Here is a 13,388-nt window from a genome sequence, read left to right as displayed (position 1 = left end):
GCGTGCCCATCTCGAAATCACGGTACGTAAACATATACGCTAAGCAAAATGCGTCGTAATCTTCCTCTGAAATAAAATTCCCATTATTGACGACTATCCTGAGCAGACTTATCAGCGTTATGGGTCGATTATATTTGTGATCCCATAATAATTGGGTTGTCCTAAAGAAAACGCTTACCAAATTATATTTTTATTATTGGCTTGCTGGTTTGGACAGCGTCAGACGTGGGTCTATTAACTTTTATTACTCGAGAAATATATTTGGCGATCGTTTAATATACTCACTCAATCTATAAATAGATTGGCGAATAATATGAAACTTTAATTAAAATGTGATATTCTAAAATAATGAGTGTTTTCGTACAAATAGAATGCATAAAAGTGTTATTTTAATAGATAATTGACATAATTCAACTCTTTTTACAAGAGTGCATTTTTAAAATTAATTATAATTAATATAAGTTTCAATTTCTTCGTGCTAAAATAAGTACGCATTCGTTGAGACGGTACTTATGCAATCTCTGAAAAAAAACAATATTTTACCGAAAAAAGGCGTACCTGAAAAAAGTTCTAGATATTTCTCGACGCCATAATTATTCGGAAAGCGATACGCAGGGTCTTTAAGCGCGTCTAAAGTGTGAACTTTTATCCTTTTTATCATGAACGTAATATTATCTGCTTTACCATCTTGATTAAAATCTGCAAGGAAAAGAAAGCACTGTTAATGATATTGCTCTTCGTATAACTATTGCAATAACATCGTAACCTAGTTTACATATTAGTTTAATCTTCAAGGAATTCATTAAACGCACCTGTTACTTTATAAATAGCATTAACTTTCTGCACATGTCGTGTCATTACTTCAATACAGGCTTCCTCGGAGCCGTAACGCTGATAAAACATGTGATCTGCCTGTAAATAGACTAGACAAGTAGTTTTTCTAGGATCAACTGTTGCCCTTTTATTAACGTGTCTTCCGTCGTCGCTCGCATTCGCTGACAGAATTGTATATCCAACTGGCTCCTTCTTAACAATATCTTTACTAACAGTCACTACTCCTGCTTTAGTTTTTATCACTTCCACGTGAGTCTTTGGTTTCGGTCTCGATTCCTCCGAATCGAGTCGCACTTTTGTGATGAGGTTACTTTTATCGATTTTGGTCTTCGGTTTTCTCGTGCTAAATTTATCGAAAGGATCGCTATTACTAGTGTATGGAACGTCTAAATCTAGCGGTAAATCAGGATTCTTCTTTGGCTGATCATCTTGCATTTCGTCTTCAGGAAGCCATCTCTTTTTTCGTCTGTTTATTTCGGTTCCTAAATCTTCTGTCTTATTGTTAAATGGAATTTCTGTGATACTTAATTCTTGAGTGAAGTTTAAAAGTTCTCCGTGTTGCCCGATAGTTCCTTTAATATGAAGAAGATGAGAGGCGCAATGTGAGATATCTCTGTTGTAGTGAGGGTGATCAACATCCGAACGTCTGTAGATGACGCTGTGCATATTCGGATGATCGACATTGTATCGAGATAGTGGCTCTACATAGTACTCTTCAGTCGATGTCCATATTGTACCATCGAAAAGACCGTCTGCTGTAATGACTCCATAAACATGTGAAGACTCGTCATCTGCAAAAAAATATCATAATATAATAAAATCTCAAAAAAGATCATAATGAAATGAAAGACTATTACAAAATCGCTATTTGAATCTCAAACAACTGGGGACGCTTTAATGAATGGCCAGCTATATTTTATGCAAACTAATGCGAGGTGCAAAGAGCCCTGGGGTTTTCGATGAATTAAAATCACAACTTGCACTCAGCTAGAGGGGTGAAAACCGCTCATAAATAACAGTAATTACAAGCTCTATTTGTCTTTGAATGCTAAATCTGTTGTAATTATTGATGGCTTAATTAAGGTATAGTTAGCAATGAAATTCAATTTGTGTCTGATGTAGTTAATTATGTAGTCTTTATAGATGGGTCGTAGGTTAAAATTCAAACACGTCTTTATACAAAACACTTTAACTGGTTCGCTTTTAAATAGTTATAATACAATATTTTCTGTAAACAATGTACACAAACACAAACGGTTAATAAAATATGTATTTGTTAACTTGGTTTACATCCGTTTATCCACCGATAGCATAGCCATAGACAAGTATTAATGTCATGACAGATACAAGAACAGTCAAACCAGGACTTGTACTCTATTAAACTTGTGAACTAATTTCATCAAAATTCACTTTGTCTCCACGTAGCAGATGGGTCGCACCTCGTTATTTCGTTTATTAACTTAGCTTTTGAATGGAAGTTTTGCCTCGTGTTTAATTTATTGTTTTAACGACTTGGAAAATTAAAGGCATAGTGAGTTTTAAACTGAAATCGTTACTATGGAAATTTAAACAGAATTTTGCAAAGAAAAGTAGGAGGCTAAATAATGAAATTGATTATTTAGATTAACGAAGTATAAACGAATGAAAATTGCCTATACAATAAATAGCATTGAATAAGAATCTTTTAAAATAGATATGACAAAAAATTTTTACGTTGTAAACATATTTTTCCTAAGAATGAACAGTTTATGTCACGATATATAAAATCCATAGATTTGCCTATTGTTGAGATGATTGTATGAATCGAAGCAAAACGAACCACAGCTTACGTGACCAGCCTACTAAAACCGTTGCTCGGCAATATGTATAAAGCCAAGATAATACTGAGATACAAATCATACTGGAGGCAGAATTAGGTCACGATCGCGATATATCATACGTATAACATGTATTTAATTGTTATGTAAATTTCCTTAACTTGTTTATTATCCTCCATTGCATTGTCGTTACTTCCCCACCCAGTCCCCTTTTACGATGGAATTGAGGGTGAGGTAACCTGAATTTTGGAACGGGGTCAATATACTGACATCCGAATTAATCTGTTTCTTAACGATGCAGATAAAGATACACATCTAATACTTCTTTTAGCAGAATAATTCAAAATTGCTACTCAAGCATCCAGGAGTAAGTCTATATGTTTGAATGTGTACTCAATCACAAGTAAAAAGCCGAATTCGCGTAAGACATTATCTTCTATTCTATTGCTATATAATACTGATCAAATATGTAACGTCCGTTACCTTCAAGCTTTCCCGAGTATACATGAGCGGTGTTGTAGTCCATGGGCCCGGCGGTTGTATGGAACTGGACGTCTTCAGCGAACACCGAACTGGGGTCTGGTTGCAGGACGAGCCGGAATTCTCTGAAGCAATCAAATGTTTCATCATGACATATCTTTACCAGCTGATGTGAGCTAGACACGTTGTTCGGTCAGGTAACTTGTCACATAGGGGAATAAAACGTTGTTTACAATCCTACTTCTATCATATCATATCAATCTACAAAATTTTACAAAAATTGCTTATGTAGTTTTTTGAAGAGAAGCGTGGTAACTAACACTGTAATTGGAGAATGTTATATTAAATAACAGACCACTAGGCAGCATAATCTGATGGATACTATTCGTTGTTAAGAAAATTAGCCACATCCGGATGAAAAAATGAAGCCTATATTTAGATGTATATATCTATTTTCTGGTGAAGGAAAACATTGTGAGGAAACCGCTACGTCGAAGATTCAAACGTTACGACATTTGACATCTGCTATCCCGCACTTGCCTAGCGTGGTGCATTGGAGGTCTGCGTCCTCGATGATTTCTATTCTCTGGGGGCCACATGTAACAAATATGGACAAGTTCTTCATATTGTGGATGAGGTAACGATTACGTGTATGTTTTTCTATTATATTCTATTCTATTCATATGTCTGTTCATTTAGTTATAATATTACACAGTCTATAATATGTATATATGCTTATTAGGTACGTTTATTATTTTCTACGCTTATTTACGCTATCATCACACAGTGAATCCATTATATAATAGATAATAGTAAATAAGTATAAAATTCAAGCAGTTATGTGAAAAAACATTGCAGTGATAAAACCCGTCTGTAAAATTGTTTGGTTTGGTCATGCTCTTTTTACTTTACAAAGAAAGTGTTTGGAAAACAATACAGCGAACTGATGAATGATAAGGCACAACATCGACTTGTCTTTTCTTGGAAATAAGTGTCGTTCAGCTTTTAATTGTATGTAAAGTTATAATTTTATTTAATACGTATTTGTACTATAGAGAAGAAAATTGTAAGGTTTAATCTTAATCTTATAGATATAAACTTTTTGATATAGGTATGTAAATTTAGGATTTAAATATATTGTTTGGGTCAGTCTCATTTAATGAATGGATTTTATTAATTAATTTATGTATTAGAAAAAAAATCAAAATTTTACGATAATAACTCTTAAAACTATACAATAAACATTTACATCATATTTTACACGATTTAAATAATTTTGTTATTTCATTATTCGTGCTAAAACATAAGCTTCTATCCGCATTAATCCCATAATAAATAGCAAGTTAAACTAGAGAAGTGATTTCCTAGATATCCAACTATAAACGACCGTACCAACTATATATCAAGAGGTAATATAACCCGTGTTTTAAAGTTAGAAAGTTCAAACTACCTGTACAATAGTCACGTGGAGGTAGTAAATTTGTGTTACGTAAGTCTACTCTGAGTTATAGTAGCTGCGGCGATCTACATTTTAACACTTGAAGATGTGACGCCGTAAAAATGTCCTGTCGAGGCGCACGCTAAGATAAAGCCTTGCGTGCTTTTTGTAGATTGCGTCAACTCTGGTTTGAGTAATTTGTTTTAATCGCAGCGAGATTATTTGTAAGTATTGACACGAAATATCGTAGGTATTAAATAACATTTACGATTAACAATATTTGTAATAATAGTTTATCATTTTTGTGTTTAAAGAAGTTATAAGATACTTTAACTCTATTTGGAGAAAAAAATCTGAATGAATTGATTCTTTTATGATTATACAATTGTGTAAAGAATAGTTAAAAATCTGTAAATCACCAAAATCACACTGCATGTGAGCGTATCGTTAAGTAAATTGGTGTTTTTGTTTAAAACCATCCACGCTGGAAACTTAAGTTTAAATTTTGATCACGCAATTAGGCGATTTAGAGCAAGAGCTGTGAATTACATCATTGTTGCTAAATTGTAGTGGGCTACCCTAGGGTTACGATTTTTCTTTGTATACGAATTATGACGAGTCGTTATAAATATTTCTTTGCTTAATGGTGCCTACACATGACGGTTTTCATACGACGTACCTATTGGTATTTTAAAATTTTATAATTAACATATTTATTAATATTCATTTGTACATTTGCATATTGTGAAAGATACAGAGGCGCTTGACAGTAATATCGAAATGGAAGAGTATTAATTTTTTTCACATATTAACAAAGAATAAATATTGTAAATATTATGTAGATATGATGTATTTTAATGGTTATGGTACAGCATTTTCTTAAATAAATTTGGCCATCAGTTTCATTTTGAGAGTTTAATGAAAAATACCTTGGGATATAATATTAATATATGGTTGCTTCAAAACAACGTAATAGCTTTTGTTAATAAAAATCGCGATAGCTATTCTTGACAATTTCAAAACTATCTATTACTACTATTATTTAATGATAAAAGGATACCAATAAACAAACGCGTAGGCATTTAATGAAGAACGTTGAAATCCCGCATAAATCATGCAAGCGATGGTGATCCCATGCTGTGCATGTGCATGCGGTGATGGGATGCCATATGAAAATTCTCAGTCTTCGATGAAATTTTTAAAAACAATTTAAAGATATTGTTCCTGTGCCTATACCATAAAGTGGTGTTCCGTCTATCCCTAACGGGAAAGCATACTTTACCATAATTGGTAATCAAAATCAATTCTGGAGCACTTTCCTCAATATTACTTCGCAACTTTATTAATTTTCGTCAAAAGTGAAATGTTCGCAGGCCTAATTGTTTGCAAACCTGGTGCTCTAATCCAATTAATTACCTGAGCATCAGACTCGGTGAATTTGGAAGCAACGTGATTGTTTACCTACTTGAATAAATATTAATAAGCTAACTTTCCCAACAACTTCATTTGGATCCCAGATCGGGAGGAGTAATAAGATTAATGTGCGGCTTATTTTACTTTCTTTATTAATTCCGGTATCCGTGGAGACGATCAATTACCTCCGATATTTCGCAAAATCTTGTATGTGAAAACTTTTTTGTGTATTTGTGGGATTCTTCGGAAGAAGAATGCGTATCGTTTTACATAAAAAAATATATGACGGTATATTTCTAGTACATGTTTTGTCTATTTCTAAATTAAGTAGTTTAATGAAATGGGTTTTAAAAAAGTGTATATAAAGTAAGGTTTGTTTTTATCAAATATAAAGAGAAACCTAAATTTATATACACACAATATTACGAGAGCATATAGTGTTACATTTTAAAAAAACTTCCGAAAGTTTTATCCTTATACTTACCTGATTCTTTAATGCATATAAATTATTAATAATAACGACATTAATTATAATTACGCACGGGGCTTACTAATATAATGAAAATCTTTGTTATTGTAGAAAAAAACTGATAAAAATTATTAAATTGTTTACAGTTTTATTGCCTATAAAGACTTCGGAACAGTTTACATGAAATACCTTTTAATAAGCTAAAATATACCTGTAAGCGAATCAATCCTCTTGCTCTTTGAATCAGCGTTTATCAAACGCGACAGTGATTAAGCGAGCCTTTAATCAAAACAAAGTGACGGCGTAAATTACCAACTTTTATTAGCGAGTCCAACATTCGCTCGTCCATCCTTATTTGGGGGACTCAACACTGAAAACTCTGAAAGAAGTTATTAGGGAACGCAATTTCCCAAAGCCATTACTCATTTCTGGTAACAAGCAGGCTGTCCCGGGGCGCCGACCTGCCGCATTGTTGATTACAGAAGCCGTGGGAATATTAAGTCAGTGCTTTGTGAATCTGTGCGGACGCCAGACGCAAATACCCAATCCTTAACACGAGCTCTGCCGCTCCTCGTTTACGTAACAATAGAAATTGCTCTCGATTTATCCCATTTGATAAAGTTTACATTTATTATTCAATGTCGTTATATCACTGATCCGCGTTCACAAAGTTAAAACAAATAAGCTGTAAATTCGCGTTGTATTGAAATTGTTGAACAAAAACGGGACAGGAATTCATAACATTTCGGCTCTGAATTTGACAAGCTTTAATTACTTGGTTTTATTAAGCGTTCGAGCTCGTCTGGATACGATCGTCGTTCGCAGATTCGTACTTTTATTATTTAACTGGAAGCTCGATGAGATTCCGGCGAAAGGTTCAGCTCCCAACCTTCGGAAATATTTTTGCAATTTGTCGTAAAAACTTCCATAGCAGTCTCATGGATTACTTCGCAGTTGAGCAGTGTTTGTGATATTGTTAGAAATTTTTGGGCACGTCCCATCTACGAAATAATCTAACACTGAGTTCAGAAGTTACTTTGACGCTCGCGTCCCTTACAATAAAACTTTCTAAATCCCACATTCGAGTGTTTGCCGAAAGAAGAATCAATAAAAGCTTTTGTTGGGTTGATTGCCACAGTTCATTTAGTAAACAAAAGTATTTTTAAAACTTTGCATCTTTTTAACATACCTAGGTAAATTAAGAAATTAAAGACTTTTGAACGGATTTTAAACGGGATTTATTTATTATATTATTAACCCGTCTCGTCAGTCTCCTCGTGACCACGCTCGCTGTAAAGTGTTCGAAACGTCGGGTTAATAATATAATGAATAAATCGCGTTTAAAATCAAACACAAGAAAATAATACCTAGGTAACATTAATTTGTTTAGTACATACCTACTTTACAATTGACACACCGCACATGTAGGTACATTATATGTATGAATGATGTAGGTACAGGAAGGTATTTTTAATTTCTGTCTGTCCGTCCAATCGTCTGTGACATGAATTTCACTATATCTCTTTTAATGTGATAGCTATTATCAGAGATTATGTATTTCTGTTATAACAATTTAAAAAAATGCAGCTAAAGCAACGATTAGTACGGTCATAATTTGGATGGTTAACCAAATTTTTTATGCTCTTTGCTCAAGCTTATTTGAAAGAAAGAAAATACATTTATTTATATAAGGTAAAGTTAATAAAAAATAATCTGATTTATAAAACGTTAAATAAACCTCATATAAACGGGAGATCCACTCAGTGTACATAAGAGTCTAAGCCCATTAAAGGAACTTAGACTCTCCACTGATTTTCAGTGGATACCACATATTTGTGCGGATCTTTACCGCCTGACGTGACGCGAGTCCGACTCTCACTTGACCGTTTTTTTTAAATACTAAGACCATCGTTAAAAGATTAGAGCAATAATTCTTTTTTATTCAAATTTTTTGGAACTTGCATTTTTAAAGGATTTGTTATGTTAATTATTTAAAGGTCATATTAGATTTTTATGACACCATTTAATAAAAATATCTATACTTAAATCAAAAAGAACTTTCATATGATGTAAAAATGAATTTTTCAATCTTATCATCTTTATCCTCGAATGGAAGAGAAGGAAAATTGCATCAACTTAAATCATTTATCCGATTCGAGACAGTAGCTGCAGTTACTTTGGTTCGTTGGCTTTGATCTTAACAGTTTATTAAATACTAGCTGCGCCCCGCGGTTTCACCCGCGGAAGTCTGTATCCCGTAGGAATATCGGGATAAAAAGTTGCCTATATGTTATTCCAGTTGTCCAGCTGTCTACGTAACAAATTTCATTGCAATGGGTTGAGTAGTTATTGCGTGAAAGAATCACAAACACACACACATCCTTACAAACTTTCGCATTTATAATATTAGTCGGATAGGATTAGCAGGAACGATAATAGCATAAGTATTAGTAGGATAGGATAACTGAAGAATTTTAATGATTCTAAAATACTTAAAAAGTTTAGTATACATAGTGTAGACGACAGCATAACAAGAAAAAAGGTATGTCTACCTAACACAATGTAACATGGAGATAATAAAACAACATTTTACCAAAAATGTTTAAAATAAATAAGTGAATATAAATTTTTGTACCGTTCCTTTAATTAGGTCCAGTCCACTAATTAGAGTGTATACTGAACATTCAATAGTTTTAAAACATTCTGTAGTAACTATATATAGTGGGATATAGTAACTTCCCATTACGCTGATTTGCCCCTTTGTTCAAAAGAAAACCCCATGGGAATAAGATGTTTGACCACGAGAAAAATGTAGCCTGTGCCATTTTCTAACCTAACCTAACACAAAATATCTCCACACACATAATCATGCCAATAAATCACTCGGTTGTGACGTGAGGATTTGTTAGGATACAAAAGGAGATTATCAACTTAACATCTAGACCTATTGACTACACCGATCTCTTAGCCTAGATATTTAAATGATAAGGCTATTGTGGTCCTCGATCAAACCCTTAACATCAGTCTGATTGGCAATTGACCATATCCTCACTTAGTGATCGATTGTTATATGACCTCAATTGATGATAATCAGTCATGCTATTACTGTTTCCATTATGATGCTTGTAAAGTCCCGTTCAACCCTTTGAATTAAGTTTCTGTGACATTTATTTACAAAGAGATAGAACGGATGTTCATGAACACACAATGACTCGTTTATTGATAACATCTTAATGTGAAAGTTTATAAGTACACAGATGTTTTTTTTATGACATCCATTTAATAAAAAATAATGAAATTAATTGAGATAGATTTAATTTTTAGTTTTATACAATTAAAATGCTTTATAAATGAAACCGTTGCTACGGTTTGGCAAAAAGACGCGGGTTCGAATCCCGCCTCATGATCAATTTTTTCATGAATACAGATAAATTACCCACGATAATTTATAGTGATGAATATATAGAGTATACGAAGGACAAACAGAAACGATAAGAAAAGACGTAAATAGGTATACCTAATATGTGAGGCTGTACAAGTATATTTAACTCTGTAATAAATTATTTCTATAAATGTAAAAACATGTAAAATATTGACAAAATTACTCCATCTTATGATTATCCGAGTAGATAGAATCAGCACATAAAGCTGAATACACATAAACTAACAGTTAATGCAGTAGAAACTATTACAAAGAGGTTTGCTTATTAGCATCGCTACAGCGTGATCTCATGTAGCACTAATATAAAACGGGAAAGTTTATCTATTTTCAATAGTGTATAATATAAAGAGCCGTGAAGGGGTCGGTCGGAACGTTTTAATTAAGGGAATGGAAGTTCTACTCACAAATGGATTAGTCTGGGACACGTTCGATTGACTGGCTTGCGGCGAGTCCCGTTCGTCCACGAACATTTACATATACATACCTTCATTTATGTGAGTTTATAGGGCATTACGTGAAATGAACGACATTTGATAATCGGCCTCGGGAATAAAGATAGTGATGGAAGGTGACATTCGCTATGAAGGGCGTTTTCCGTTATAATTGATGTAGTACATAGTGGATGGATATCTTGTTTAAATGTTCATTTAGAAATAAAAGACAAGGACATTATATGTCTATAAGAAATTTTAATAAAGTTATATCGCGTTATTCGTTATTTTGTGTATGCTGTTTCAAACATTTTAAAGTTTAGCTTTATGAGTTGTGTGGTTGTGATTTATCTTGCAATTAAATCCGTTAAATAGTGTTAATTTCATCATCTCAAACCAAACACAATTTTATTAACCTACTTCTAGTGCTAATACTGAAATACAACAAAGTATACGATATGAAATCGACACTTATACATTACCAGCTGCATCTCACGGTATCACCCGCGCAAGTCCGTATCCCGTAGGAATATCAAGAAAAAAAGTTGCCTATATGTTATTCCAGTTATCCAGCTACATATGTACCAAGTTTAATTGCAATCGGTTCAGCAGTTTTTGCGTGAAAGAGCAACAAACACACACACATCCTTACAAACTTTCGCATAACATATTATAAATAATATGAGTAGGATAGGATTTCTGTTCGAGACGGATAAGTTGTATAAAATGAGTATGAAAAAACAACACCGAAGAGCTTTACACATATTTGCATTTGCGTCGCGTTCAGTATATTGAAAGTATCGTTAGCGAAACAAAAGTGATTTTCCGTTTTCATGGTATTAATATGAAATCGAAGCGTATTGTTCGTTTGATTCCACTCGACGCTTTCAGTTGAAAACTTCATTATAAATAGTCATTGTTGTGCGGTTTTCGTTAAAAACCAGCAAATATTTCTAGTTTAAGTTGTTTTTTGTTCCTACATATACTCGAACAAGTCATAAATTGATTGGTGTTTCCATGCGTTGATTAATTAATTCAAACATTGGCATGATTTTGTTTCACAATTCAATAGATATATACGAATAACTTTTAAAGTGGTTAGATCATAGAAAATATTGTTAGTAGAGTTAAAGTTAAGTTACTACACTAAAACGAGAACCAACTGTTTGTGAATTGTCACAATACTGTTGTGTTTTGGCTGTAAAAGCTTAAAAACTAAAGCATCATAAATATACACTTTCTTTGGTTTGAATAAATATAGGTATAAGTACTTAATCGATACTAATAACGTTTTGAGTGTTATATAGCTTGAGTCCTTCTTTTTCTTTTCTATACGTTAAAGACATCTTGATCCGGACTGCCTCATTATACTTATAGTAGGTAATGTACCTAGGAGTATTTATGGGTCATTACCGTTAAGAGATCATCCGATCTTAGGAAAGGCGGAACGATAAAAATAACACATACAAAAATATTTATTCCTCAATAATTTTTATATATAACAGAGGTTATCAGAACGTCTTAACTTAGTACTAATTCCAGTATGCTAAAAATATAGTTATATAGGTCTACACCGGAATAAGACGTCGCAGTAAACCCGCGAGCGGGCTACCAATGTCTTGGGTCGCCTTTTTTTTTTTTTTTTTTATAGTGGGGAAATCTTGCATAGATACCCACGGCCCCCGGGGATGGAGCCGTGGGTTATGTCGGATTCTTACCGACCAAAACCCCACTGTGTTCCGTCGAGCCACTTGGGTGAAGGGGCCACGGGAGCTGGTTAAAATTCATCCGCGACGTCTTGGGTCGCCTGATCGTAAGCGATCATACAACACCTGAACATTTGTAGCAGTCATTATAAATGTTACATACCTGTTATGTGCTTTGAATGACAAACGCAGGGGTGTGGAAGGCGCAGATCGGGGCGCCGCCGCTCGCCGCCGCCGCAGCCCGAGCGGCTGGTATTCCGCCGGTTGCCAGTGACGAACGAATGGAGTTAATGTCAACCCTGGAACAAAAAAAAAGTGAATACAATAATAGAACAAATTTAGAATAAATTTACTGCAATATGAAAGAAATTGTGTGTAAATATCAAATTCTTGTCGATTTGCTCGATGGATGTACGAGTAATATAAATATGTAATAATAAGGCGTTGCTTCTTTTAACTATACTTTGACTAAAGCACAAAAGTTGCAATACAGATGATTTTACGAAAGGTTAAACGGTCCGAAATTCAATACATAGCCATTAATAAAAATGGAAGTAAAGTCTAACGCAATAAATACTCGATGATAATCCTATCAATGAAGCCCTTTAATACCTCGGTAAAAGATAATAGATGGAATATAATTAATCCAAACTTTGAAATAAACCACTAATCTATTATAGTGAATTTCGGTATTCGTCTGGGATTACATTTAACATTACACATTTACAAAACCTATCAATTATGCATGTTTAGTAGCGAATGCCAATTAATGAAATTCACAGGAGATTTAAATTATCTGTATAAAATTGGACGAACAAATGGAAAATATATTAAGCTTTAATGTAGTATCAATTAACTAATTCAATTTGTATTTTGCGATACGAACGATTAGTACTGGTTTAATGAGAATGCTAAATATTATAATAATTGGGGTTAGCGAAATATTTCATTATGCGGCGCTTGAAATATTTACTAATAAATTTAACGGCTAATTAAGCGTAATTATAGTGTTCACGCTACATACATATTATTAAAATATATTTTGTTTTGTATGTACATGCTCGTCTCGTATTATAATCTACAATAATGTTCTCGTAAATTCGAGATTTAAGTATTCGAATGCATTTCTGTAAAACACCTTCACAAAACGTGACTTTTTAATCTGGCTGTAGAACGTAACTAGCACAAGAAATAAGAATATATAGAAATAAGATAGAAAGAACGAAACTCTTATTTTGCGAAAGGCCCAAACTTAAAGAGCTAAAAATCAATGTACTACCACAGATAATATACCTAGTCTTGCCATAAATATTGTAATAAAGAAAAAAGAAAATTGTTAACTGCAAATAACATTTATT

General features: G+C 33.4%; 1 protein-coding gene across 1 annotated transcript in view; it reads right to left on the bottom strand.

Annotated features, from left to right (window-relative positions):
• LOC119840581 overlaps positions 1 to 13,388 on the bottom strand; it is a 108,813-nt gene that overhangs the window by 9,162 nt on the left and 86,263 nt on the right. Inside the window, exons 2-6 of the mRNA XM_038367269.1 lie at positions 12,194 to 12,329; positions 3,135 to 3,256; positions 813 to 1,625; positions 559 to 699; positions 3 to 66 (exon numbers count right to left, since the gene is read on the bottom strand). Of these exons, the coding sequence (XP_038223197.1) occupies positions 3 to 66; positions 559 to 699; positions 813 to 1,625; positions 3,135 to 3,256; positions 12,194 to 12,329 (1,276 nt within the window). The remainder of the gene's footprint in view (positions 1 to 2; positions 67 to 558; positions 700 to 812; positions 1,626 to 3,134; positions 3,257 to 12,193; positions 12,330 to 13,388) is intronic.

This window comes from Zerene cesonia, chromosome 6, assembly GCF_012273895.1.
Source record: "Zerene cesonia ecotype Mississippi chromosome 6, Zerene_cesonia_1.1, whole genome shotgun sequence".
NCBI classification, from domain to species: Eukaryota; Metazoa; Arthropoda; class Insecta; order Lepidoptera; family Pieridae; genus Zerene; species Zerene cesonia.
Note: the sequence above shows the minus strand (reverse complement) of the source record. Positions and strands in the feature narration are given on the sequence as shown.